The sequence below is a fragment of the Gymnogyps californianus genome, chromosome 4 (assembly GCF_018139145.2).
Source record: "Gymnogyps californianus isolate 813 chromosome 4, ASM1813914v2, whole genome shotgun sequence".
Lineage (NCBI taxonomy): Eukaryota > Metazoa > Chordata > Aves > Accipitriformes > Cathartidae > Gymnogyps > Gymnogyps californianus.
Window position 1 is genome coordinate 6,930,506 of NC_059474.1, and position 24,943 is coordinate 6,955,448.

At 51.8% G+C, this 24,943-nt stretch overlaps 1 protein-coding gene across 1 annotated transcript; it reads right to left on the bottom strand.

Moving 5' to 3' along the window:
• Nucleotides 1–230: 230 nt before the first annotated feature.
• On the bottom strand, nt 231–24,576 carry ATOH8 (atonal bHLH transcription factor 8). The gene is made up of 3 exons (XM_050895737.1): nt 23,948–24,576; nt 9,236–9,427; nt 231–598 (listed from the first exon to the last, which is right to left on the bottom strand). The coding sequence occupies exons 1-3, from the start codon at nt 24,383–24,385 to the stop codon at nt 593–595; spliced, it is 636 nt and encodes a 211-aa protein (XP_050751694.1). The 5' UTR covers nt 24,386–24,576; the 3' UTR covers nt 231–592.
• Between the last annotated feature and the right edge of the window lie 367 nt (nt 24,577–24,943).

Consider the following 24,943-nt stretch of genomic DNA (forward strand, 5'->3'; position numbering starts at 1 on the left):
CACCGAAGCACGATTTGGTGTTGTCCCAGCTCTTGCCCGCACTGAACGCTGGCTCCAGGGCTGCAGGCAGAGAAGTGCGGGCAGGAGAAATAAGAGGCGACTCACAGAAGGATTCAGAAATTCGGATTTGTCACCGACAGCTGGCTGGCCTGCTCACCACCATCTGAATGGCACCTCTGACTTTTCTTTGGCTCAAAGATTTAACGTTAAGGCAAAAATAAGACACAGTGTAGAAGCTCCATCAAATCTTTGGCACAACAGCAACAACAACAACAACAAAAAATTACTGTACACATGAGCTGAGAGGGTAACATTTCCCAGTTAAGCAAAGGGAAAAGTGCTAAATAAATTGCACGTACTAAAAGGTGGCTGGCTTAACAACAATAAGAAGCATCCTCGTCCTTTTTTTTTTTTTCCTTTTCCTTTTTTCCTTTCTGTTCCAGAGATTAAGAAAGTTCCTTGGCCAATCGTCATCTCGAAAAGGGGTTTCTGCAAAAAAGCTGCTTGCAGTCTTCATCTGGATCGTGCAACCTTTGCCAAGAACAGATGTAACTCTGGCTGGAAGCTCTTCTGAATCCTCCCTTCCTGGTTATTACTCCTGGAAAGAGAAAGATGCACCATCAGACCAGTGAACACATGGTGTCCCAGCAGCTCCTTGCACGAATGACCATCGTTGACGCACGCTGGGGTGTCCTTGGGGACCGTCAGCCATGGATGTGCAGATCTTTAAGAGCTGGGCTCACAGAGCAACCACCTGTAGCGGCCACAACGGTGGCCAGAGGCCACATAGAGCAGAGGGACTGGAAGAGGGGAGCTGAGGAACATTTGGGGAGGAAATACAACAAGGTAATTAGGTGTTGGCTCCAGCTCCTGCCGCAAAAAAAATTAGAAATGATGGCAAATACCTGCTTTTGAGAAGACCTGCAGATTTTTGGGTCTATTTTCAGTTTCAGAAGCTGATCTCAGAAAGCAAAAGAGTTGCGACAAGCTGGATTTGTGCAGGATATGGGGTTTATTTCTGTATTTTAGTGATTGCATTTACTTTTCTGCGTGCACAGCTTCTCAGCCTGCAGGACTGCAACCTGTCCCTTGTGCCTGCACATCCCCCTGCGAGTCACGGCCGTGGCAGATGTACTTGGGTAATTGCATTTGGCTACAGAGAATTATGGCCAGGTCCACTGGAAAATGCACAGCTCCAAAGCACAGCAGCTTCAGACAGGGAAAACCTCATCTAAACCCTCTTTAACATTAAAATAAGCCCCACGAATATCCCACAAACAATCGTTAGCATAGTTCAAAACAGAGTAAAATCCTCAGGGCCTGCTCTTTCATGAGATCACATCTCCGTTGTCCAAACTGCCTTCATCACATGGGCTTCTAAATCCTCCTTTAAATAACTTAGGAATTAGAAACTTGGAAATGAGATCCCATTTACCGAGTCCAACCACTGTTTCTTGCTTTTTGCCAGTGGATTAAGAGCCCTTCAGGGTGCAGTATGGCACCGGTCCTTCGGACACGGTCATCAGTTCCCTGGACAGATCAGCCGTCTTTCTGACAGTCTTAAAAAGGTCAAACTCCTTAAAGCTTGGCCTGAAAAACATTTTTTCCTCAATCCGTTTTGTTTCGGTACTGCCTCTCCTTTTCCATTACTGGATATTGTAACATTAAGGTGTAAGATATTACTAAGATACTGATGTTTTATTTTATTTATTTAATTAAATTTTATTTATTTTATTTTATTTTATTTATTTTATTACTATCATTAGGGCAGCTGCTTGTGAGATCAACCATCACAGCTGAGCATCCACGCCAGGCTAAGGGGCAGGGGGACCCAAAATCCACCTTGCCACCCCCTCCTGCAAAGTGCAGGCCCTGGGAAGCACAGGATTGCCCCAGGACCATCAGGATTTCTCTCGGTAAGAGTATTTCACTGAAAGGGCCCAGGTCATCCTCCATGCAAGAAATACTGGTCTCTCCTGGACCCCGGACTCCTGGAGTTGGGGTCAGCACATCTAGATATGGCAGAGGAGGCGTTTGGCCATGCAGCTCTGCTGGAGGACAGGACGGAGCCATGCGCTGGCTGCATCCCAGTGCATCCCAGCAATAACAAAGTTCCCAAATAAACGTCACTCCATCGGTCCCAGCCCGCATCAGTTGTTCTCCTACGTAAGCGATAAAGAACTCTTCACATCTGGCACATGCCAAATCTGAAAACAGAGCTCATTATTGCAATTATTATCAGTAAGGAGATGTCTCTGCTGACTGTAAGGCACTACCTAGTGCTGCTCGGAGCAGGAGAATGTAGAAAGTATTGCCCTAATTCAAGGCCTTAATTGGGATTTGGGATTTTGAATAAATGAGGTTTAGGTGGGAGAATGACAAAAACAGCCTTGTGTATCGCAAACATTTCTGTTGGGAACCCCCTAAAATTATTTTCCAACACTAAATAATATATAGTAATAACCTGTAATAGAAAAGTCGGTTGTTTAATTTATCCCACATGGAAAGAAAATGTAAAAGAAGAAAAAGGAGAGCAGCAATGACCGTTCTCATTAATATTAAAAGACAGTAGAGAGACAAATCCCCCCTGTTCCTGTCTGGAACAGCAGTCTTAGCAAGCAAAACCTTTTCCACTGCAGGAACGAATTACCCAGCAATAGCAGCCTCATGCCCTAAGCCAAAGTCACCGGAGTCACAGGGCCCCCAGTCCCCTCTCTTGTGCCTCTGGTGCTCTTTAAAGTGCTGAACAAATAGGACCTGAGATCGCAGTTAACACTGCCTGCATTCGTTCAGAGAGACCTTACCCTTTAGCTCAGGGTGCTCGATGCTGATAAAAAGCATTGGTGGGTTTTGGGAAGCAGGGTGGTTTTAGGAAGAGGAGCCTCAGTGACAGGTCTCTGCTCTGAAGTCTTTGCAGTTGGGGAAGATCAGTCATGGGGGGGCAAGAGGCTATACATACAAACCAGCCAAGGGCAGGTAAGGGCAATCGTGCCGTACCTTCGAGGCGAAGGAAATGGCAAGGGGAATGGAGAGATCCCTCTGCAACGCGATGGAGGAGCTCAGCAGACCTCGTTGGCACCACTCGCTCCCCAGGCACTGCCCAACGCGGGCCATGGGTTATGTTAGGTGGGAACAGGCTCCTTTCTTTCCCCCTCCACCCTTTTCCACTCCAGCCAGGAGCTCTGAAGACAGATTTATTAACCAGGGTCTGCTTTAAACTAATAATATCAGAACTCCCATGGCTCTTGAATTTGACAACCAATGGCCCAATGACCTTGGTGAGTTTGCAGCATCCTGGAGCATTTCAATCTCTGTAAATCAAAGCACTTCTGGAATTGTCAGCCTTTGTTCCAGGGCTTCTCCCGTCTCTTCTACTCACATTTTGCTTTTGCTGTAGTTACCTGATATCTGTGGGGCAGATCTTACCCTATTCTTGGTAATAACCTCGCTACAAAGGGAATGGAGCCTATGCTGGGACCCTGCTCCCACCGTGGGAGCGAATCCCCGGCCCCAGCCTTTGCGTGCTGCGATGTGGCTGCTCCAACACCCCTTAAAGCAAAGGGGGTTTTGGGGTGCTGTCGTGCAACAGTGGGGTCCCACAGCACATCCTTTTTGCAAGGAAAAGCTTTTGGCCCCGTTCTTTGGGGTACTGATGCTCAACCCCCCGCCGGGCCAGCGCAGGGTGTGCAGTGCCCTCGGGGATGCACGCAGCTGCTGCTGCCTCCCTGCCCGGCGTTGGGTGAACTTGCTCATGAACTTGTCACGAGCCCTTAGCCTCACACCTCTGCCCCATTTGCAATTGCTGTTTTGGGTTGCAGGGACATACGAAACGCAAGCGATAAGCATGGGAATCCGCTACGGTGCTTACGCAGCCTCACTACCCCCTTGCCGCCTTATTTTTAAGCAGGTCTTTTCCCCGGGTGCATAATTCTTCAGCTAGCATGGGGCAGGGATAACTCATGGCCAGGCAGATCCAGGTCCTGTCCCCCCCCGGCCCCGCCCCGGGGATGCTGCCGTCCCGCTGTCCCGCAGGCAGACGGATGGCTCGGAGCGGGTCGCTGCTCCCCTGTGGTCCAGCTCCTCCCCGGGGCCCGTGGAGCTGGCGGCCGTGGGGAAGCAGACTGGCTGGCTGCCCGCTCTCGCCTGCAAGTCCTAGCAGGGAAATGAAGCTATTTTTAAAGAGGAACCTCTGCTGAGTCAAACTGCAGAGAAAGGGAGGTCGAACCTCATTATTAGACTCCCCCATCCCGCACAGGACGGGAAGCCGCGAGGAAGAAATGTCATGCAGATCATCAAGATTTTTACTGTGCTGGCTCCGAATGTGTTATAATAATCAATATCAGATGATCAATAACGGCAAGCCCCGGCAGCCAGGATCATCTGCTCAAACCAGGGAGTGGGAGCTGTGGCTTTATCTTGGGGCTCTGTCTAAATAAATCACGAGTCATGATACAGCGTTATCGAAAAAATATGCTCCAAGCGAATGGTTTCAGTGCCACACAAATCAAGCCTGCCACTACCATTTCTCTTTTATAATATAAAACCTTAACTTGTTCACTCCTGCAAGTAAATAAGCCCGCAGAACGCCCTCCTTTGAATTTTTCAATGGGAATAAGTGTTACCTACAGCAGGAGCTCTGCTTTTAGCAAAGTAGCAATGAGGCGGCATCAAGGCATGGCAGAACACCACAATAACTATTTTATATAATGCAATAATTACATACACAATGTGAGCCATTTTAGTGCAGCAGACTGCAACAAATAGAGTGGCTTTTCATTCCATATATGCTTCTATATCATTTAATTATTGGGGAATATATATATAGAGAGAGAGAGCGCATTTTTAATTTTTAATTCCTAGCGTCTGTGCGCATCCACACACACAGGCACAAAAACAAGAAACTAAATTCCAGCCGAAAACTTTTATTGAGCTCCAACTGCTCGCCTGTTATTCATAACCCAGTTTCCTCTCTCACAAAGAGACCTTTCGCATGGTTTGGTGTTTTTTTTTTTTTTTTTTAATGTGTGTGTGTGGGTTTTTTTTTTTTTTTTTTTTTCCTTCTGCCTCGCTAACAGCTGCTCGCAGTGTTGTATCCTGAGTGATGATGAGGTTCTGAAAGTGTTTTTTTGGAACAGATGGCCAGGAGAGAGCCGGGGAATGTGCCAGCAGCGAGCTGGGGAATGCGCCAAGTCCTGCAGTGACTGAGTACTCCGGGTTCCAGCTCGCGTGCCTTTCCCCTGCCCTCTGCCCCAAGTGGCGCCAGCAGGACTTCCCAGCTCGCGCTCCGAACATCTGGAGTCTGCGACTGCCAGAAGAGCCGGGACGGGGGGAGGATGAAGCAAAAAAAAATCCCTCACCCATCCCTCCCCGCTCCGGCTTAGCTCCCAGGGCCGTGGCGATGTTGCTGCCTAGCACGAGGGCTAATCAAAAGCAAAGAGGGGAGGGGAAGGAAAAGAAAATGAACCTTGTGATGGGAGTTTGGGGTTGGTTTTTTTTTTTAGCGCTCGGGTTTTTCTCTTCAGTGCTGGGTGCTGGGTGTGTTGTATAGGGTATTTGTTAGCGGTCGGATCCTGCTCTGTGTAGACTGAAGGGCTACGGTTGTGCTGCCTGGTGGGGAGGTAAGGTCTGCCTCGAAGCCTTGGGGCCGGATCCTGTGGGGCTAGGGGATGTGGGGGGCTGCGGTGCACAGCTCTGCACCCACAAAAACACCAGTCTCCAGGGAGAGCGCCTGGCCATGCACCCTAAAGCCTTAACCCTACCCTGAGCTATAACGCCGCCTTCCCGCAGGGCACCAGAATTTGGCCCTGGGGGGAAAAGGCTATAAAAAGCGACTGTGCAAACTGCAGGCTGGACCCAAAACCCTACAAATTCCATGCGAGGCTTTCAGACGACCTCTGGCCACTCGGGATCATGTCCCATGCAGAAACAGGGTACACCAGGGATGAGGAAACTTGGGCTCCCCTTTCTGATCCTCCTCCTTTCGCCGTCGCGTCCTCAGCACTGCCAGAGGATGCTCTTGGCTGGAGCCAAGGGCAGATCCTCCCCTTCTCCCAGGACATCAGTGTGGTCCCAGCAGGACTTGGGGCTCTGCTGAGGGTGTCGCAACCCAAATCTCCAACGTGGTGCGACTCTTGCGTGCCTGGTGAAGGCCAAGGCTTAGTCCAGATCACTTGTATAACCAAGCAAAAGGCAGCTTTAAAAAATGAAGACTATCAACAGAATTCACCACCCCCCATGCAGCTTTTTTTTTTAAAGGAAAAGGCATTTGAAGCCCTTCAATTACCCCCTTTGCTGCTTATAAATGAGATCTCCCATCACCAAACACTCTTGGTCAAGTCTCAGTTGCAACAACTAAAATCACTGTATAACTGTAGTTAGGACTGAAAATGGGATTTTTTTTTTCCTAGTCAAGTTTGAAAGGCTAAAGCCAACTTTTCTAATTAACAAAATGGAGTGGAAAGGTGGGGGGGGAAAACACCCATTAAATTTCTTATTGCAACAGCAAAGTCTGAACAACAACCTAATGTTAGGGACAGCAGATAATTCACCCTCAAAAACAAAGCAAAAGGCGACGCACAATCCAGCAAATGCAACATCTGGAGCCCCTGCCTGCCAAAACAAACTCCAACCAGCTACTTTTTTGTGTGAAAAGCTCACGGTGCCATAGCACATTGCAATCGGAGAGCTGAGAGAGCGAGCCATAGACAGAGACACAATAAAATGGAGATGACAGGAGATAAGGGTGCTGTGGACACAATGGCAGAGCTCAAGGAGCGGAGTTCTGTGGTTGGGCTTGCTGTGATTTTTTTTTTTTTTAAGAGCGAATAAAGAAGGAAACCCAAAAAACAACAACAACAAAAATATAACAACCACCCCAAAGTCGATAATTCAGAGGAACTGCTCAGTGAGCAGTGGTTTCAGAGACCTGATTAAAAACACACACAGCTTAGAAAAACGTGCCGATTTCAAAATTGATGAGGGCGCGGTGATTTTGGGCCAAGACATTGTATCCTCATCTAGCCGCCCGCGTGAGACCCCCCAGGAGAGACATCCCTTCACACCACCTGACATCCAGAGCTCGGATCTTCCCTGCACAGCCATCCCGGATCTATAATTTCCCTCTGACAACGGCATTTCCCTCCCGCTCACGATGCCATCAATTTGCTTGGCTCAAGGAGAAAGGGAGATACCAAGATGAGTCCTCCCAACCCAGGCTTTGCATCCCCATTCCTATCTACTGGGAATTACTGGTGTTACTTAGTGATACCTACTGGGTTTGGCTTCATCATCACCTGAGCAAAAACTGCTGGAAATAAAATGATACCTATCAGCCAGGGGAATCCACAGGCTCTTGGGCTGCCCTAAACTTGGACTTTCCCAAATAGCTGAAATGCATTTGCAAGACACTTTCCAGAAAGAAAAGCAATGCAGAGCAGGGACCAAGACCCTGCCTCAGGTACAAAGCCCAGCTTTCTTTTTGGAGAGGGCCTTTGGAGAAGGATTAGGGTGGGTGTCCTTCAACAACGTGGAGAACAGGCAGATTTTCTCCCGGTGATGCTGTTTCTGCGGATTGGCGGCGGCCCGTTGGGAGGCGGGATGTGCCGATGCCACGTGAGAGTTTCATTGTTCACGCACTCTCGATGGGCTCAGGGCTTTCCTCCACGCGTTCACTCCAGAGCAAACTTTAGAGAACAAACGCCATAAATGGAAGGCTTTTAATTCTTAATTTATTTTTTTAATTAAGGATGGGCCCAGCCCTAACCCTCAGATGTGAACACCCTGGGATTTCGAGCCATTTGAAATCTGGCTCCGCGTTTTCCGTCTTGAAGCTCGTGTTGGTTTACATAAGCCAAGACAATGGGTCTCAGCCCATAGGGCTCCCAAAGCCTGAACACCAGCCCAGAAATCTGCTGAAGCCCCAAGAAGGATGCTCATCCTCTTCCTCCCCCCACCTCGACTTGGGGAGGGGACCCAAGACCCAACTAGCAATCTGCCAAAGCCCCCAAAAGGATGCTCATCCCCTTCTTCTTCCCTATCTTGACTTGGGGAGGGGACCCAAGGCCCAACTCTCACCTCGCCCTAGGGTTGGTGGCATCACATCCGTGTCCCTGGGACACCACTGCCTGTGGCACTACGGACCCCACAATGAACCCCCAATTTTGGGCTGTGCCCAGGAGCTCCCCCCGCACCTCCCAGTTTCAGCCGGTGCTGTTGGCCGTGGGCGACCGGTGCCGCGTCTCCGCCTGGCACTGCTGCTCCGGGGGCATAAATACAGCCCGTGACAGCGAGAGGAAGCGACAGGGAGTGTGCTATTGTGTTTATTTATAAACTGAATTGCTGCAGGATGATTTGTTGGGCTAAAGAGGAGGAAAAGTGAGGAAACCTGCCCGAATTGGAGGCAGATCTTAATGACACCGGGGAAGGAGCCTGCTCCCCAGCTTAGCTGCCCATTCATCCATTAAAATCCTGCTGATTTATTATCCCGCCTGACAAGCGAGCCCAGAAAGCAGGGGGAAGTTCAATTCAAGTTTACAAAACTCTTTTTGTCATAAAAGCCTGAACAAAGCCATCAATCACTCCTTTAATTCACCCATGTCACTCTCCGAGAGGAAAACTGGCAGAACGCTCTGCTTCCTCCTCCCGCCGCTTGACGATGATTTCACCTAATTGGTTCAGTGTTAAGTAACCTAAAGGAATGCAAGGCGTAATTAGATTTAACGTTGTTTCCTCAAGATACCCACATGTCCTTCAGGTCATACATCTTACTAATGTGTTTATACATACAACGTCTCCATTAGCTACTTTTTTTTTGTTGTCGGGTGATTTTTCTCGGAGATAAGTGTTAGATTAAACAAAACAGAAAACACAGGCGGGCGACCGTGTTTTATGGGCTCCAAAAGGCGACTCGAGGTTGGTTTGGTTTAACAAATAACAGCCCCAAGATGACTCTAATAGGATCACGCTCGTGTTAAAACACACGATGGGCGACTAACGAGAGGAAGAGCCCGGCATGGAGGACGGGGAGGAGAGAAAAGCTTTTGATTAGAGAGGAATGTGGTTATTACAAGATCAGACGGATGGAGGAGAAAAAGCGAGAGAGAAAGGCAAGGGATAAAAAAGTCAGGAAAATTTCAAGAGGTTGAGAAAGGAAGGAAACTGGATTTTTTCTTTTTTTCCCCCTTTTGTAACTTTTACCGTTATTTGGGGGGTGAGGGGGGGTGAGGCTGTAACATACCTTCCTTTTTTTAGATCTTCCTTCTGCTTGTAAGGTCCTAGTGCACTGCTCCACGCATTCAGAGAAGCTCATGTTACTGTGGTCAGCGCTGTAATCCAGGTCTGCTAGTCTGGCCAGGGAAAGGATATAGTTACAGGCTATTCTCAAGATGGCCAGTTTGGACAACTTTTGACCATAAGAATAGCAGGGAACCTAGAAAGGGTAACAGGGAAAAAAAAAAAATAATTAAAAATTACGCCAGATAAACAAAATATCTTGCTTGAAGCATGACAAAACAACTGTAGGTTATTTTCTTAGCAGTTTTTAACATAAATAGGAACTCTAGCGATAAAAGGCCATATGGTCCCAACAGGTTTTTAAGAAGAACTCCCCCGCTGATCTCCATGGGGATGAAAGCAGCACGAAGCCTCTTGATTTCAGCGGGGCAGTTCTGCTTAAAACACGATGGCAGGATACGGCCTGGGATGTCTGCCTGCCGTTCAGTTCGCTTCTTGGAGGCCCTGTTTTTCTCGGAAACCTGCAACCTCCCCGTGCCACCCAGTTACTCGTCTTGAGTAACTTACTCCCCACAAGTAGCTCCGATGCCATCACAGGTCTTGCAGAATAAGGGAATAAGGGGAGCATGAGCAAATACATCACAACCTGGTGTTTTTGTGCTCAAACAGCATCGATCATGACTTCCAGCCTGTCCAAAAACACGATGCTGTTGTAGGAAAAGGACCTGGAGGCAGTAATTCCTACCTGCTGAAACACCCCACCACGTTACTTCACCTCCCAGAAGAGACCAAACCAGAGCCTGGTTCAGGGCCCTGGCCGTATCTTATGCCATTTATTTCTTTACCCTTGAAGATTTCTAGTGTAATGTGAAACAATCAAACAATTCAAACTAAACAGCATGTGTCTAAATAACTGAACAGTATACGTTTCCTGCTGCAGAAGGTTTGATTGTTTTTCGATCGCGATCCAGCAAAACACTACATATGTGCTCAATTTTAGGCGCACAACTTCGATGTGTCCAGCTTAACGAGAGATCTTCTTCTGAGTTCAATAGGCTTGGGGCCCCATTCGCTAGTTTGCAAAATTGCTAAAGGTCATTCAGCCTTTAATGCACAAGAGTGTATTGCCTACGGGAAACTGGAGCTGGGGGTTTATCTGAAATCCATCCTAGCCACTCAGGTTGTCTGACCGCCCATCAATCTCAGTTTTCATACTACATCAATCACTGGAATGCCTCAATGTCCCTCTACCATCTGCCTCCGTACCAGTCTCCATCCTCCTCATCCCTCTAGGGTGTCACACTCTGCTTAGGGTTGGAGATTTTTTAATGCTTCTTGCTATGCTCATGCCTCAGCTTCCCTCTTCTCCACAGAGACACAAAGCCAGGCTCATCCCTGGAGCGATGTCCCTGACTTTACATAAGGTAAGACGTGTTCACCCCCTCCACGAACCCCACAGTGGCCATACGCAGATGCCAAGGGAGGAGCAGAACAGCTCAGGCATATATAGGATTTCCCCAAGTATTCTGCCAGGCTCCAACTCACGTCAGCTCCGTGATCTCAGCTAGATGTGCCTTCCCCGTATGTAGCAACCCATGACAAATCTTTTTTATCCATGAATTTGGTCTAGTAAGCTGAACCCCGGTCAATTTTGAGCACCCACAACATCCTTTTGCAAAGTTTTCTCCCAGTCTATATAACACTGCCCTCCTTTTGCTTGTTTTGAACTTGGCTCCTACTGTCTTCACTTGACGTCTCCCAGTTCCTGCACTAGAAGAGAGGACAACAGATTTTTATTCACCTCCTCTGTGACACATGTTTTCAGTCCTCCATCACCTCTTCAGCCTCTTTTCCAGAAGAAAAAGATCAAACCTCCTTAGCAGACAGTTGTGTGGAAGCCATCCCATAGCTTTGATGACCCTTGCTGCTCTTCCCTGAACCTTTCCTAGTCTTTTTGGAGCTGAGAGGGTCAGAACAACACGCAGTATTCATGTTGCGGGTGCTCTGTGTATTTATCTAACAGATGCTTATGTTGTCTGTTTTGTTTAATACTCCTTTTCTCATTACTCCTGATTTGATTTGTGACCACTACCAGGCACTGACCTGAGACTTTAGCAAATATCAGTACCTTTTGCTAGAGTATTGCCAGCAAACTTCCTATCGCACCGCTCACCCACCTTTCCAGGTCATTTATCAATACACTCAGCAGCACTGACTCACACAGTCACAACTGCAGGTGGTGGGACCTTTGAGGTCTCCAGCCCAACTCCCTGCTCGAAGCAGAGCTAAGCTGAGAGTCAGACCCTGGCTTGTCCACTTGTGACATCCCTCCCCGCAGGAACTGGCCCTTTTTCCCTACCCACCCTTCCCTGCCTGTCCACCGATCACTAATCCACACTCCTGTCCAAGCTGCTCAGTGTCTTCAAATGCTCCTAGGGAGGAGCTCTGCCATAATACTCACAGAAATCCAAACCAGCTACAATCGGTTAGATCGCCCATATCCACGAGTACATGGATTTTAATGCTGTTGACCCTATGGGCCATTTGGCTTGTATGATACAGCTGAGGTGCACAGCAGCATCCAACTTCTCCAGAAGCAAGCCAACAAGCTTCAAAGGGCCTTTCTTTATACATACCATCTGCTACTGATACTCCTGAGGAGGCAAGGAATCATAGAATCATAGAATAGTTTGGGTTGGAAGGGACCTTTAAAGGTCATCTAGTCCACCCACCCCTGCAATGAGCAGGGACCTCGCAGGGAATCTATTTATTCTCTGGGAATACCCAGTGTCACTGCTGCATTGACCTCAGGTGGCAGTTGCATGGAGCAGAAACTTCTCTGCTGGTTAACACCAACCCAAAAGGGACAGAGCCACTTCCACACCCCTCCTGCTGGAAACAGCACTAGGTGTCCCACAGGATTCGAGATACACCCTGTAAGACCCTCTTTGCAAAGCTGGCAGTCAAGGAAAAGGCAAGGCTAAGTGTTGCCCCCCATGGCTCCAGAATGAATCAGAGGGGTAGCTGGAAATGGCCGCAGTCCGGTGGCACAAAGGGCCTGACAAAATCTCTCTCTAAATCCTTGCCTTCACTTCTTTGCCAGCATTATGCACCCACCAACTGTGCTTGCTCTCAGACCACAATACCTGGCCCCCAGATGCAATAAGCTGAGAGTTATTTTGAAAGCAAGAGCTTCGGGCAGCAGAAACACCCAAGTCTCTTTTGATGCCGATATAACAAGAACAGTGGAGATCCCCGATCAAACAGCAGCGTAGAAGACCAAAGCAAGATGGAAACTAAAATGGAAGGATTCAGTGAAATGCGGGAATAATTTCAGAATTAGAGCAAAAAGGAAGTTAAATCGAGTAGAAGGAAAATAGACCACAAAATCCTTGAGGCTGATGCACAGACGCTGTCCAGTTACAACACAAGAAGGCAGGCTAATGTCTTTTTTGCTCATCTGTTTTGCTCTCTTTCTTTTGTTTTTTTGGTTTGGTTTTTTTTTTTTTTTTAAAAAGAAACAAAATAAAAACCAAACCGTTTGGTAGGACCGTTTGCTACAAATTCCAAGAAAGATCTCAGTTCTAACACAGCTGACAAAACCCTCGACTAGGATTACACAACACTTTTCCCACACACTACAGCAAAGTCCAAACCGGAGCTGCCCCATACGTCCATGGGAAGAGGTTCACCTTGAGCAGCTCAGATACCACCGTGATGGGTGCGGGGCACGACATTAGGAGATAAGAGTGTTTGCCATGGTAACAGTGTTAGAATAACTATTTCATAGGAACCCTCCCTGTCTTGGCTCAGGTCCTGCCATTTTAATGTTTCCTTTTGAATTAAACATGGGAAATTGAGAGAGGAATGAGCCACTTAGTTCAGATCAAGATCCAAAGCTTCCCCAAGCGTGGGGGGGGAGGGGGAGGAGAAAGTGAACTTTGGTTTTATCCCTTCTTTAACATAAAGCCAGCAGGGAAGAGGGGACAGATTTGCACAAGCTGGAGCGAAGGGTGTCGATGACACACATGGATGCGAAGAAATCTTCAAAATCCAACCCAAAACAGCGCGAGTGTCTTAGAAATGGGAAAAATGCCTGATGCCGGTGTGGCCATGCAGGTGTAACCCTCGCAGCTCCCATGGGGTCTGTGCTACACAGATTTTCGGCAGGAGGTAATGCGAGCAGGCATCCGTCACGCTCCTGGTGAGCACAAAGCCCTTTCCTTCTGTCACCTTCTTGCTCATCACGCCTGAGCCGAACAGACATCAGTGCTTTGGTGGGAGAGCTGCGAAGACAGGAGCTGAGCAGGTCTGTTCAGAGCCAGGGGGAACCAGGGGAGAGCTTGAGTTCCTGTGCAGTTAATGAAAATATTTCCCTTATCTGACCTCACCGATTTCTACTGAGCGGCAGCGCAGCTCACCATCTTGCCTGCAATATTTGCAATGATTAAAAGGAATTAGGAAGGAACTGCCACTGAAATTTCACACTGATCCGAAGGAATGCAGCTGTCTGCTAGAAAGGAAAGGATACTGGCACCATCCTCGGCTTCGGGAGATCAGCACAGCAGCGGGCTGGGACCAGCAGGAACCAGAGCTTTAGCCAGAGGATGTTTGTTGGTTGTGCCTGCAAAGGGCTCTGCAGAGTGTCATGGGTCTTATCAGTGATCCCCAGGCTGGCAGGGGCTGAAACAACGCAAGATGAACGCTCTTGAGACATATTCCTGTGCAGAAGAGCCCTTCTTTGGCAGGAAGACAGGACGGGATGTGACCTAACAGGTCTTTTCCATCCTTGACGTCTGCGATTCAGAGGCAGCGCCCTTGGAAGACCAAAGATGCTCTCTTTGAAGTCCGTGGGAAGTCTGCCGCATACTTGACTGGAGTAGTTCTCGGCCCACAGCCAGCCCTCTCGAGGAAGGCAGCGCTCCGCTGCAGCTCCCTGGAGGGTCACTGTCATCCACCAAAGACACGGTCTTGGAGTTGATTCTCACCCAGGGCACAGGAGAGGAGACTGCAGGATGAGGTTGGGGAACAACTAGAGAAGAAGATGGGTGAGAGGGTACAATAACCACCCCTGCCATAGGAGGGTGCAGGGTATGTCCACCATGATGGGTCTGTGGGGAACAAACTGGAGCATCCCATGGACTTTAGGAGCATTAAGCCAGTTCACACCATTGAGCTTCTGGCCGGGTAGCTCTGTCCTTATCAATAAGATACAACTTCTGTAAACATCCGATGGACCTGTACAGATAACGTCTGTAAAGCCAAGTCCACTCTGCTTTTACGCTGCATGAAAACACTGGAAGAAAGAAGGGCGTCAGGTGCTAGGGGTCCAGACCTCTCTGTTATCATGCTAGAAACGGCACTGAGCAGCACAGACTTGCACAGATCCCCTCCACACGAAGGTCACGCAGGGCAGAATTGGGCCCCCTGGGTACAGCAGGGAAGACAGGGTGGCTCCAAGGCAGCAAAATGTCCGTGTTTGCGATGCAATGTAAGCTAAGCCCTCCTGACAGCTAGCTCCTTCACAACATGCCATAATAAGCTGCTGAATTTACCTGTCTGCTAATTCATCTGGTTTATTTTTATGCTGGGAGTTAAAACACATCAGGGCCCCCCCGGGAGAGCATTTGGCTGCCTCTTCTCCGCGTCTGAACACAGTGCAACTGCACCGTCTCATTGTTTGAGCTGTGCCTCCTGCCAAAAATATTTCCAGAAGGTTCATATAAATGTCCAGTGCTTAATAGTTCTGGCTTTTGCACATCCCTCCTTCCACCCTGGAGTGAGTCAGACGTTTCCTGGGGTTAAGGCACCTCGGGGGAAAGGCGGCAGGTTGGGGCAGCAGCATTGCTGGTGTTCCTTGCTTGTCGGTCCTGAGCACAGGGGAAACCTCTCTCTCTCACCATGCCGAAGTATCTCCAGGGCTGGTGTCTGCGGAGCTACTGGGAGGAGGAGGAGGAGAGTTGTGGATGCCCTATCATTGGAAGTGTTCAAGGTCAGGTTGGATGGTGCCTTGAGCAACCTGATCTAGTGAAAGATGTCCCTGCACATAGCGGGGGGTTGGACTAGACGATCTTTAAGGGTCTCTTCCAACCCAAACCATTCTGTGATTCTATGAGTAACGGCCTTAACAAGCTGAAGGCCTTGTCCAGAAGATCATCGCCTGTTTTCAAGATGTGGTACGTTGTGGGCCGTGTTTGGGAAGGGTTTGGAGCCTGCCTTTTTCTTTCCACCCAGTTCCAGGTGGGAGGTGAACACATATGGGTCCTCCTGCTTCTCGGGGGACCCGTTGGTTGATGGGCTAGTTGGTGTGTTCAGCTTCACCAGCAAGGGACTTGGCTTCCCTACCTTGCTCTTGACAGCTACATGCCCTGAGTCCTCCTAACCTCCCAGGTGGAACAATGATGATTTATACAGCTGTATGATGGAAAAGCCTGCAAGCATTGCTGGGACATCCTTTCACAGTCCTGCCAGACCCCTTCAGTGCAGTTGGTTATCAGTGGGTGGATCTGGCGATTGCTGTAACAGCACCATGGAAGCAGACAGCTTCCATGGAGTGCCTGAACTTAGGACCCAGGAGAACCACAGTGTGTGATTCAGAGCCACCAAGCAACTTGCAGCTACCAGACAGGCAGCTTTGCTGCCTGCAAGACTACTCCCACGTGCAGCAGCAGAGCCTGCTGCTTGGCCCTGGTCCTCAAATACCCCTCCTCCTGCTCATGGCACAGCAGCAGCCAGCTTCCACCGATGGCTCCTCCATGCCACTGGTGCTCACTACACTGAACTAGACCCTTGGGGCAGCATGGCATGGGTTTGAACCCACCAAGGCCAGATCCTGCTTTGTGGATAAATGGCATGGTTGAACCACAAGCAGATCCTGCTTTGTGGATAAATGGCATGGTTCTCAGGGAGTGCTTTTGGAGAAGGGCACCATAGAATCACAGAATCATAGAACAGTTTGGGTTGGAAGGGACCTTTAAAGGTCATCTAGTCCAAACTCCCCTGCAATGAGCAGGGACATCTTCAACTAGATCAGGTTGCTCAGAGCCCCATCCAGCCTGACCTTGAACGTTTCCAGGGATGGGGCATCTCCCACCTCTCTGGGAAACCTGTTCCAGTGTTTCGCCACCCTCATCGTAAAAAATTTCTTCCTTATATCTAGTCTAAATCTACCCTCTTTTAGTTTAAAACCATTACGCCTTGTCCTGTCGCAACAGGTCCTGCTAAAAAGTTTGTCCCCATCTTTCTTATAAGCCCCCTGTAAGTACTGGAAGGCTGCTATAAGGTCTCCCCGGAGCCTTCTCTTCTCCAGGCTGAACAACCCCAACTTTCTCAGCCTTTCCTCAGAGGAGAGGTGTTCCATCTTTCTGATCATGTTTGTGGTCTCCTCTGGACCCGCTCCAACAGGTCCATGTCTTTTCTGTGCTGCGGACTCCAGAGCTGGATGCAGTACTGCAGGTGGGGTCTCACGAGAGCGGAGTAGAGGGGCAGAATCACCTCCCTCGACCATTTGTGGCCATCATGGTGTCACACGCTTCGCAGAGCTCTATTCCGGCCAGCGATAGGCAGCTATTTCATACCATGGGTGTGGGAGGCTTTTGTTCCTCTGCCACCAGACCGCAGCGGTGGGGAACAGGCAGCCCCGTGCTAGCAAAGCAATCACAGCAGCTTGAAAGAAAGCCTCATCCCTGCCTTGCCACAGGCAGCAAAGCATCCAGCCAGGGACCAAACCTAGCTTAAAAATGCCAACAAGAACAAAAGCAGCATCACTCAGGCGGGAGCACTAGTCCCGACCGAGGCGCCTTCGCCTCTTGGGTGGGTCCATGCTGTCAAATAACCTAGCTCCTGGTTCCCTCCCAGCTCCTGGCTCCCCCATCGCTCACATTGCAAAAACATGAGTTCACTCCTTGGAGCGAATGAATTGGCTTCCTCCAAACAAAACCTAGGTGTGGTGCTGGGTGAGTTCACCCCGGGGATCTCTTCCAAACGGCAGTCTGGTTAATGCTGCCCCAGGCCTGGCTCTGCTCCGTTTTGGACAGTCCTCCTGCACTATTCGCCGGACGTTTTGCACCCTTAAAGCCTCCTGCACATCCTCAGGCCACGCAACACACACCTGCAGTATCATCCATGAAAAATATTACATTGCTGGGCAGCAGCAAAGCTCTTACCTTATTGCAGGCTCTTTGAACCACCTCCCAAAATAATAACTACACAGAGGACTACTGGGATATCACAGGAGAAATCCCAGGGCCATTGGGCACAGAAAATCTCTAGAAGGGGCTACCCCCAAGAACTATAGTTTCCCTTTCTTGGGTTACATTGTAGTAGCTATCATCTCCATCTCTCAGGTCCAATGGGTCCAATTCACCTGGGGAATAGGAGAACAAGCGCCACCGGAGCTAATGGCATTACACCAGCCCCAGCTTGGCCTTGGTGACTCTTTAGTCACCAGCCACCGCTCGACACCATGGCGTTTTCCACTCCCTTGCTATCGCTGCTTAGACCCAGGAGCTGCCCCAAGCCCGTGGCCAGCTGCAAGGAGCACAACTCTCCTGCAGCACACACGTGGCTCTGCTCGCATCCCTGCATCCCCCCTACTTGGCACAGGGGACAGTGCAAACTGGGACTGGGGTTAGACATATCCCTTCGTGAACACACGTGGCATGGACCGAAGGAGATGCAGGTCGGGAACAAAGAGCCCAGGGGGCTCTGCTGCAAGGTACCGTAAAGTGTCCCACCTCCTCCCCACCATGAGGACTGCAGCCCGGAGAGGAATTTGAGAGCAGATTAAGGCAGGGAGCAGAAGCTGGATTCAAAGCCCGATGGAGAAAAGCAGACTTTTTCCTCCAATTTCAGTGGGAGCCGTAAGAAAACACAGAGGTTAACTCGGGGTGGCTGCAGCAGGCAGAGCAAATACCTCCCGACAGGAGCGGGATTTGTAGCAGAGGATAAAATCAGTTAGACAGCAGCCAAGGGAGCAAACAAGCCCCGTTCTTGGTGACACACAGTCATTGTTTTCAGGATTTTTGTCCTTTTGTCTGGTTTCTCCCTTATTTTCTCTCCCTTTGCGTTGCTTCAGGCCAGTATTTTGTCATGTTCTTTAGCTGTTAAACCACAGTGCCAACCCGCTCTGCCCCAACCGGGCTCTAAATAACTGTAAGCGTCACTCCGGACCGGCTGAAACCACTGAGATGCTCCGGTTAACGCTGTGCTGTTCGATGACAACGTGCAGCGGTGGCATCGCACGTTGCGAGCAATGTGTGGAGGATGGTCCGGCTCTCCCGAAGCCCAGCAGCATCTCCCCAACTGCCACCATGGAGCAGGCCCAAATGTTCCCGCCCGGCTGTCACCCCCAGGGAGCTCAATGGGTGGTTTGTCTTCAGGAGCTGGGTTTTAAGGCATCTTAGGGTTTCCTGCTGGTGGGATCATGGGGTGATGAATCACTGGGAACAGGGCTGGGAGATGTCAGCAGGTGATGGAGAAAAGCTCTCAGCCTCCCCACCACACAGTAAGGACACGTCAGTGACACTGGTCGCATACGGTGTCCCGCCTGCAGAGGTGACAAACCACAGCCGCCTTTGGGATGACACACAAAGAGGGCGAGCACGTAATGATGCATCCCCAGAATAGTCTCAGCCTCCACCAGCTTGTGGCTAAGGCACTCCTCAAGCTGCAGGTCCTGCCTGCATTTAGTGCCTGGCTTGTCCCTTCAAACCCCTGCAGGCAGCTTGCACCCATGCCACCCCACAGCAACGCAACCTCCTCCCGTGGCCTTGAGGCTGCTGCTCCTGATGTCCCACCACGCTCCCAACGGGAGTAAGCGGGGTCTTTTCTGCACTGATTTAACAACAAGCCACAGCAGCCACGTGCATGCCGGCAGCAAAAAGTGAAAGGATGCTAGTGGGGGGGGAAAAACCTCCACTCCAGCAGCTAAAAAGCCCTATAAAACCCTAAAATATCTCCAGAACCCACATGAGCGCAGAGAGCGAGGCTGTCAGCTGCTAAGGCAGAGAGGACCCTGGTAATGCAGTGGTGAAAAGATTTAGAAAAATGCCAATATACTTCAAGGGAAAATAAATGTCTGTGGACACATTTGCTCCCGGCGCAGACTCTAGCTCGTTGTGGCTCGATGCGTTGCTTTCTTGAGGAGGAGCTGGACAGCAGTGCTCCAGAGAGAAACCAGATGTGCAAGCCTAGGCAGGCTCCAGATCAGGAAGGCTGCTGTGGTTGTCTCCCTCCATCAAGGGAGAGTTTGCTGCCACCTTAGGGTCTGTCAGCACAGCGGAGAAGCTCGATCGCAACTCCTGCGAGTGCAATATACTGGTGGGAGTTGGTTCGCTTGGGTGCCCGCTGCAGCCTAACAGTGGAGAGCACTATCTCTCCTGGCCAAGGCCTCCAGGAGCAAACCTGGTGGCTAAGTCCATGCTGTAATTAACATTAAGATGGTTCAGTTTCACACTTGGGATGTGCTGGAGCAAGAGACTCTTGCTGCCAAAAGGAATTTGCAGACAAAAAAAGGAGCCAGCGTTGCTGGCAACCGTGGCCTGGCCTGGATAGCAGTCGCTCTGAAGACGTGCAGTGGTGGCGTCGCATCTTGTCTCCTCCAAACGGCTGCACTGCTTCATGAACTGGAACATCCACCAGCACAAGGGCACTTCAGATGGAGGAGGAGATGACCTCGGGTTCTTGTGAACTCAGTGCTGCTTCTCCGTCTGCATCAGAAATGTTTGGGTTTGTTGACCACCCACCAGGGCAGGGAGAGGGAGAGAAAAAGGATGGAAGTGACAACCTGTCATGTCACTTATGGGGGGTCCTGGAGCAGTTGGGACAGTGCAAGAACCCACTGACCGGCACCTGCCAGGGCATCTGAGGGTAGGAGACCAGTGCTCCAGGTAGGAGCTGCCCAGCCATGGGGACAGGAGCAGCACCCAGGAGGGACACCCAGAAAAGCAGCAGCAGAGGGAGAGCCAAGCGTAGCAGAAGTATCTCCACCATCTCAAAGTGTTTTAGAGCAGGTGAGTGGTTTCCACAGGGAACTACGCTGTTAGCCTCAGGAGTCCACTGTCAGTGGAAGGATCACTTGGACAAATGATGCTTGGGGGACTGACGGAGGGAAATCTCTTCCAGATTGAGTAGCTGAAGATCACAAGTGCCAAGACTAGGGGGAAGGAGCTGTATCTCAGGAGCACCTACTCTTCAGTCCCACTTCAGTGTTATGGTCCTGTGGTGAAGGCAGCAGCTCGATACAGGGAGAGGGAGAGAGAACCTCATTCCTGGTGGCCATGACACCAAGGGGTGAGCACAACAGCAATGACACATCTCTCCCAACAGCAGGCAGCTTCCCGGAGCCGGCAGCTGCCCGTCTACCTCCCACCTCTGAGGGGGCCCTGGCCTCGGAGGTGAGCCGGGGACAGCTAAGTGCTCAGGGACACGGCTAGATTAGCCTCTCCTTGTGTGAAACGACTGTGGTCGGCTCTTCCTCCACCGAGCACTGGGGAAAAAAAAAAAAAAAACCACCACCCCTTCCTGCCATCTGGAGAGCTAGCCGACACAAGCCGAAACATGTGTGCCATATGTACACAGCTGCGGAGCGCAGGGACACCGCTGTCAGCCCATCTGCCCCGCACGCTGCGTGCCAGTCACTCGCCCTCGGGTGGGCTGCCAAGATGGGGAGGCTGTCCTGCAGTGAGGCATGGCTTCCCCTTCCTCCTCCTCCTCACCAGGCATGGCCGAGCTCCCTATGGCATGGCCGTGGCGGGCCTGATCCTGCACGCATTGGGTTTTTATCTCATGCATGCCAGTGAGGATGGCTATCTCCAGCCCTGTGCAGCCAAACAGGGTGGGGAAGGGGATGACACCTGCGTGGGTGCTGGGTACCAGTGGCTGAGCGGGGCTTCTGCTTCCAGCGGCTCTGCATCCAGCACCTGACCCCTTCCCAAAGGAGCGCGGGGCCGGGGCCGGCTGTGTACAAGCACGGCACTCTCTCATGCTCCTTGCCTGCCTGTCTGCAGGGAGGTATCGGTTTCAGTGCCTCAGAAAAAGCCTCCCAGCTGCTTAAGAGCCTGATATGTGATGACAAGGAGGGGACGGAGGACTAACCGAGGAACAAGAAGTAAACCGAGGTCTGCGGCTTACAGCACACAGGGATTACCTCCTGCACGCGGCTGAAGGCCCTTTGTGTGCTCGGGGATGTGAAAAGACGGCGCTTACCCGAGGCCAGAGAAAGCCTCCCTACTGCGTTTACCTCTATAAACGCATCTCTCTGTACTCCTGCTTCCCAGCCCCGCTGAGCGGGACGTGACGGCAAGCAACGTCTTCCCTTCTGATCCAAACTGCTCCTCAAAAACCTCTCCACCGGCACCGGTGTGAATGATTTGAGTGACAAGCCAGCGCCGCGCGTATGTGCAATGAAGCTGACTGTCACCTGATGTCACGTACGGCACCAAGCGCGCCGTTGGCAGCTCAACAAGAAATGAATCCAAATGTCATCCAATGATGGTCGGGACAGCCAGCCCACCCCTCAGCAAATTGCTAGGAAAACCTCGCAGCAAACATTTCCCGGAGAATGATTTCTTTCTCTCTGCAGAGTGAATACAGCTCTGCCAGTATGTTCCCGTGCTGACCCTAGAGACGGGCTTTCATGGGAAGAGAGGACAGCAACTTGTTCTCCAGGCTCTTTGGGCTCCCAGCTGAGTCCAGGGCTGAAATGATTTATGGAGACAGGGCCAAGGCCAGGAATCTGAGGCTTTTCAAGAGTTGCCCATTTCCCAAAAGAGTGTGGCTTTAATTTGTTGCTTGCCTGACTTCTGCTTGAGGCTCAGCCTAGAACAAGATTGCCAGTGATTTGGGAAATCAGTGCTACTTCCCCTTGCGGTTTTGGTGGTGTAGATGTCTGTCCATGGAGAATTAGACTGACACTTCAAGTGCGTTACACACAGTCGCCAAACAACCAAGATATGGAAGCAGCTTACAGAAACAAAATATATCAAGTCTGGAGTTTGCATCTACAAGGGGCGGCCTCTCAGCACCGGAGGGACAGCATCCAGCACACGCTGGATTACTGCGATTATAACAGAAGTTGTCAGATACCACCACCGCGCGGTGATTAAAAATGCTCTAGTTTAGACGCTCATCAGCAATTCTCTCCTGACATACGGCCCCAGTCTCAGCCTGCGCTTCTTACCGAGGTCGGGGCTGGAAGTCTGTTTGCAGAAATAGATGACGGGGAAGGATTAACTCTTGGGGTGCAGCTACCCAACACACAGCGGTCATTGGGAAGGGCTGCAGGCATCATGCAGGAGATGGGAACAAGCAGAGCTCCTCTCAGCAGGAAACAGGATTGAGTCCTAAAGCGAGCACACTTGGGGAATGGCTTGGACAAGTAACATCTGAAAGATGGTAGCCAAAAGCCTGGGTGTGTGAGCCTCCCTGCGAGCAGAGCGTGCTGCTCCCACCGGGCTGGAGGGACCATCCCGGGAGAGGCGATGCTCAGCATCTCTCACCATCAGACTCATCTGCAGCTCACAGCCCTCCAAGCCCTGTGCACCTCCTCCTTCCTACACACCTGGAACAGTCCCATCAGCATTTACTGGCAAGGCAGAAAAGCCGGGACAGCTGGGCTTGCACAGTGTGACAGCACACCTTTGTCTACCAGTGAGCTGTTACAGGGTGCCTACGCACAGACAGAAATATAGGGCCGAGTATAGTGGCCAGGGCACTGATTTATCCTTGTGGGGAAGATACAAGAACCTTGCGGCTTCTCTGGATCTCTCCTCACCTTCCACACGTTGGGGAGGTGATGGAGAGATTTTGTCCAAAACTTCATTTACCTTTCAGAAGCTCCACCCTGCCAGTGAGAACACGCCTATTATCCTTCACAGACAACCATGAGGATTTGCAAGACCTCTCAACAAGAAAGCCCGGCACCGTACAGACTTCAAGCACACGCTACGGTAAAAATCATGGGAAACTAACTGGCAGGAGACCACAATTTAACTTGGCTATCCCTGGCAGACATACGGCACGTGGGAAGTTTCAGAGGTGGCTGCAGGAACCCCAAGGGCCCTGAGGGGTCAGGCACCCTGCACAAAAGTCAACAGGAGCATGTTGTTGCCCAAATTCCCAGTGATTCCTTTGGGGCAGCCCACCCCAGCAGGAAAGCTAGCAAGTACACGTGCTCTTGGTACCGGAGCATCACCCCAGCTCGCAGCTTGGCCAAGTGCCTCGCTCCACCCTCTGTTTTCACTCGGAGGGCTTTCTCGGTTTTGTTTCGTTTTTCCCCCCCTCCATGCCATTCTCTCTCTGGGGAAAAAAAAGTCCGAAAGTTTCTAACTGCAAGCAAATTAAAAGCCCTTATTTATTTATCTTGAGTGTTAGCATAGTTCTAGGGCTGGTACTTCCAGGCATTTTGAACCGACTTCCCCTCCTGTCAGGCGTCCACTCCAGGCTCCTGCCTTTAACCTCCCCTGGCCTCAGGCGTGCGGCAGAGCGGGCGCTTTCCCCGTGCCCTGCGCACCCATCAGCACCCCTCGGGCGTCCCCGAAAGGGCGCGCAAGTTGCGGGGGGGGGGACGGAATTTGCAGAGCGATGCCCGGCGGCCCCCCCCACCGCCCCCGCTCTCCGCAGCCCGCCCGCCGAGCCGCGGCTCCCCGCGGGGACGCCGGAGCCGGGGCGGGGGGGGGGGTGCGGGCGGCGCGGTGCCTCGGCCGGCGGCAGGTACCTGCTTCCGCAGCGCCTCGAAGGCGGCGCTGATGGTGTGGACGCGGGTCCTCTCCCGGGCGTTGGCCAACAGCCGCCGCGTCTGCTGCAGGGCTTTGATCTCCGGCGAGACGCCGGACGCCTCGCCCGGCCGCGGGCGCGGGGAGGCGGCGGGCGGCGGCGGCGGCGGCGGGCGGGCGGCGGGGGGCGGCGGCGGCGGCGCGGCGGGGAAGGCGCTGGCGGCGCCGAGCGCGGCGGTGCGCGGCTCCCAGGCGGGCGGCGGGGCGGCGGGGGGCGGCGGGGGGGGAGCGCGGAGCGCCGTCCGCCTCCCGCTCAGCACTTTCAGCTCCACGCGGAAACTTTTGCAGCCGGGCTTGCGCCGCAGCCGCCGCAGCCCCCCGAGCTCGGCGGCGCAGAGGCGCGGCCAGGGCTCGCCCTCCGCCAGCGGCGTGCTCCGCATGGCGCGGGGCGCTGCGCGGGTGCGCTCAGCAGCGGCTGCTCCGCCGCTCCGCTCCCGCTCCCGCTGCTGCTGCTGCCGCTGCCGCCGCCGCCGCCGACCCGCTGCCGCCGCCGCCCATCTGCGCCCGCTCGGCCGCGGCGGGCAGCGGAGCCCCGGCGGGCCGGCTCCCTCCGTCCGTCCGTGCGTGCGGCCGTCCGTCTGTCCGCGGCTCCCCGCAGCCTGCCTCCCACCGCCGGCAGCCGGCCCGCCGCGCAGATGAGCGGCTTTAAAGAAACAGGAAGGCTGGCTTTTTTTTTTTTTTTTTTCTTCCCAAAACAGCTGTGCTGCCAATCTCCTTTGTTCATTCCCCCCCCCCCCCCCCCTTCCCTTCCCTCCCACCCCACTCCCACTTTCTTCTTTAATCTCGCTCTTCCATGCGATGGAAGAGAAATCCTGCCCCCCGGAGACTCGCCACGACCCACTGTGTGCGCTTCCCTGCCCCCCCCCCCTTGCCTCCCCAGGGAAATCCGTGATTTGCTTTGGTTTCCAACCTCCCTCCATCCCTCTTCTCCCTTCCTA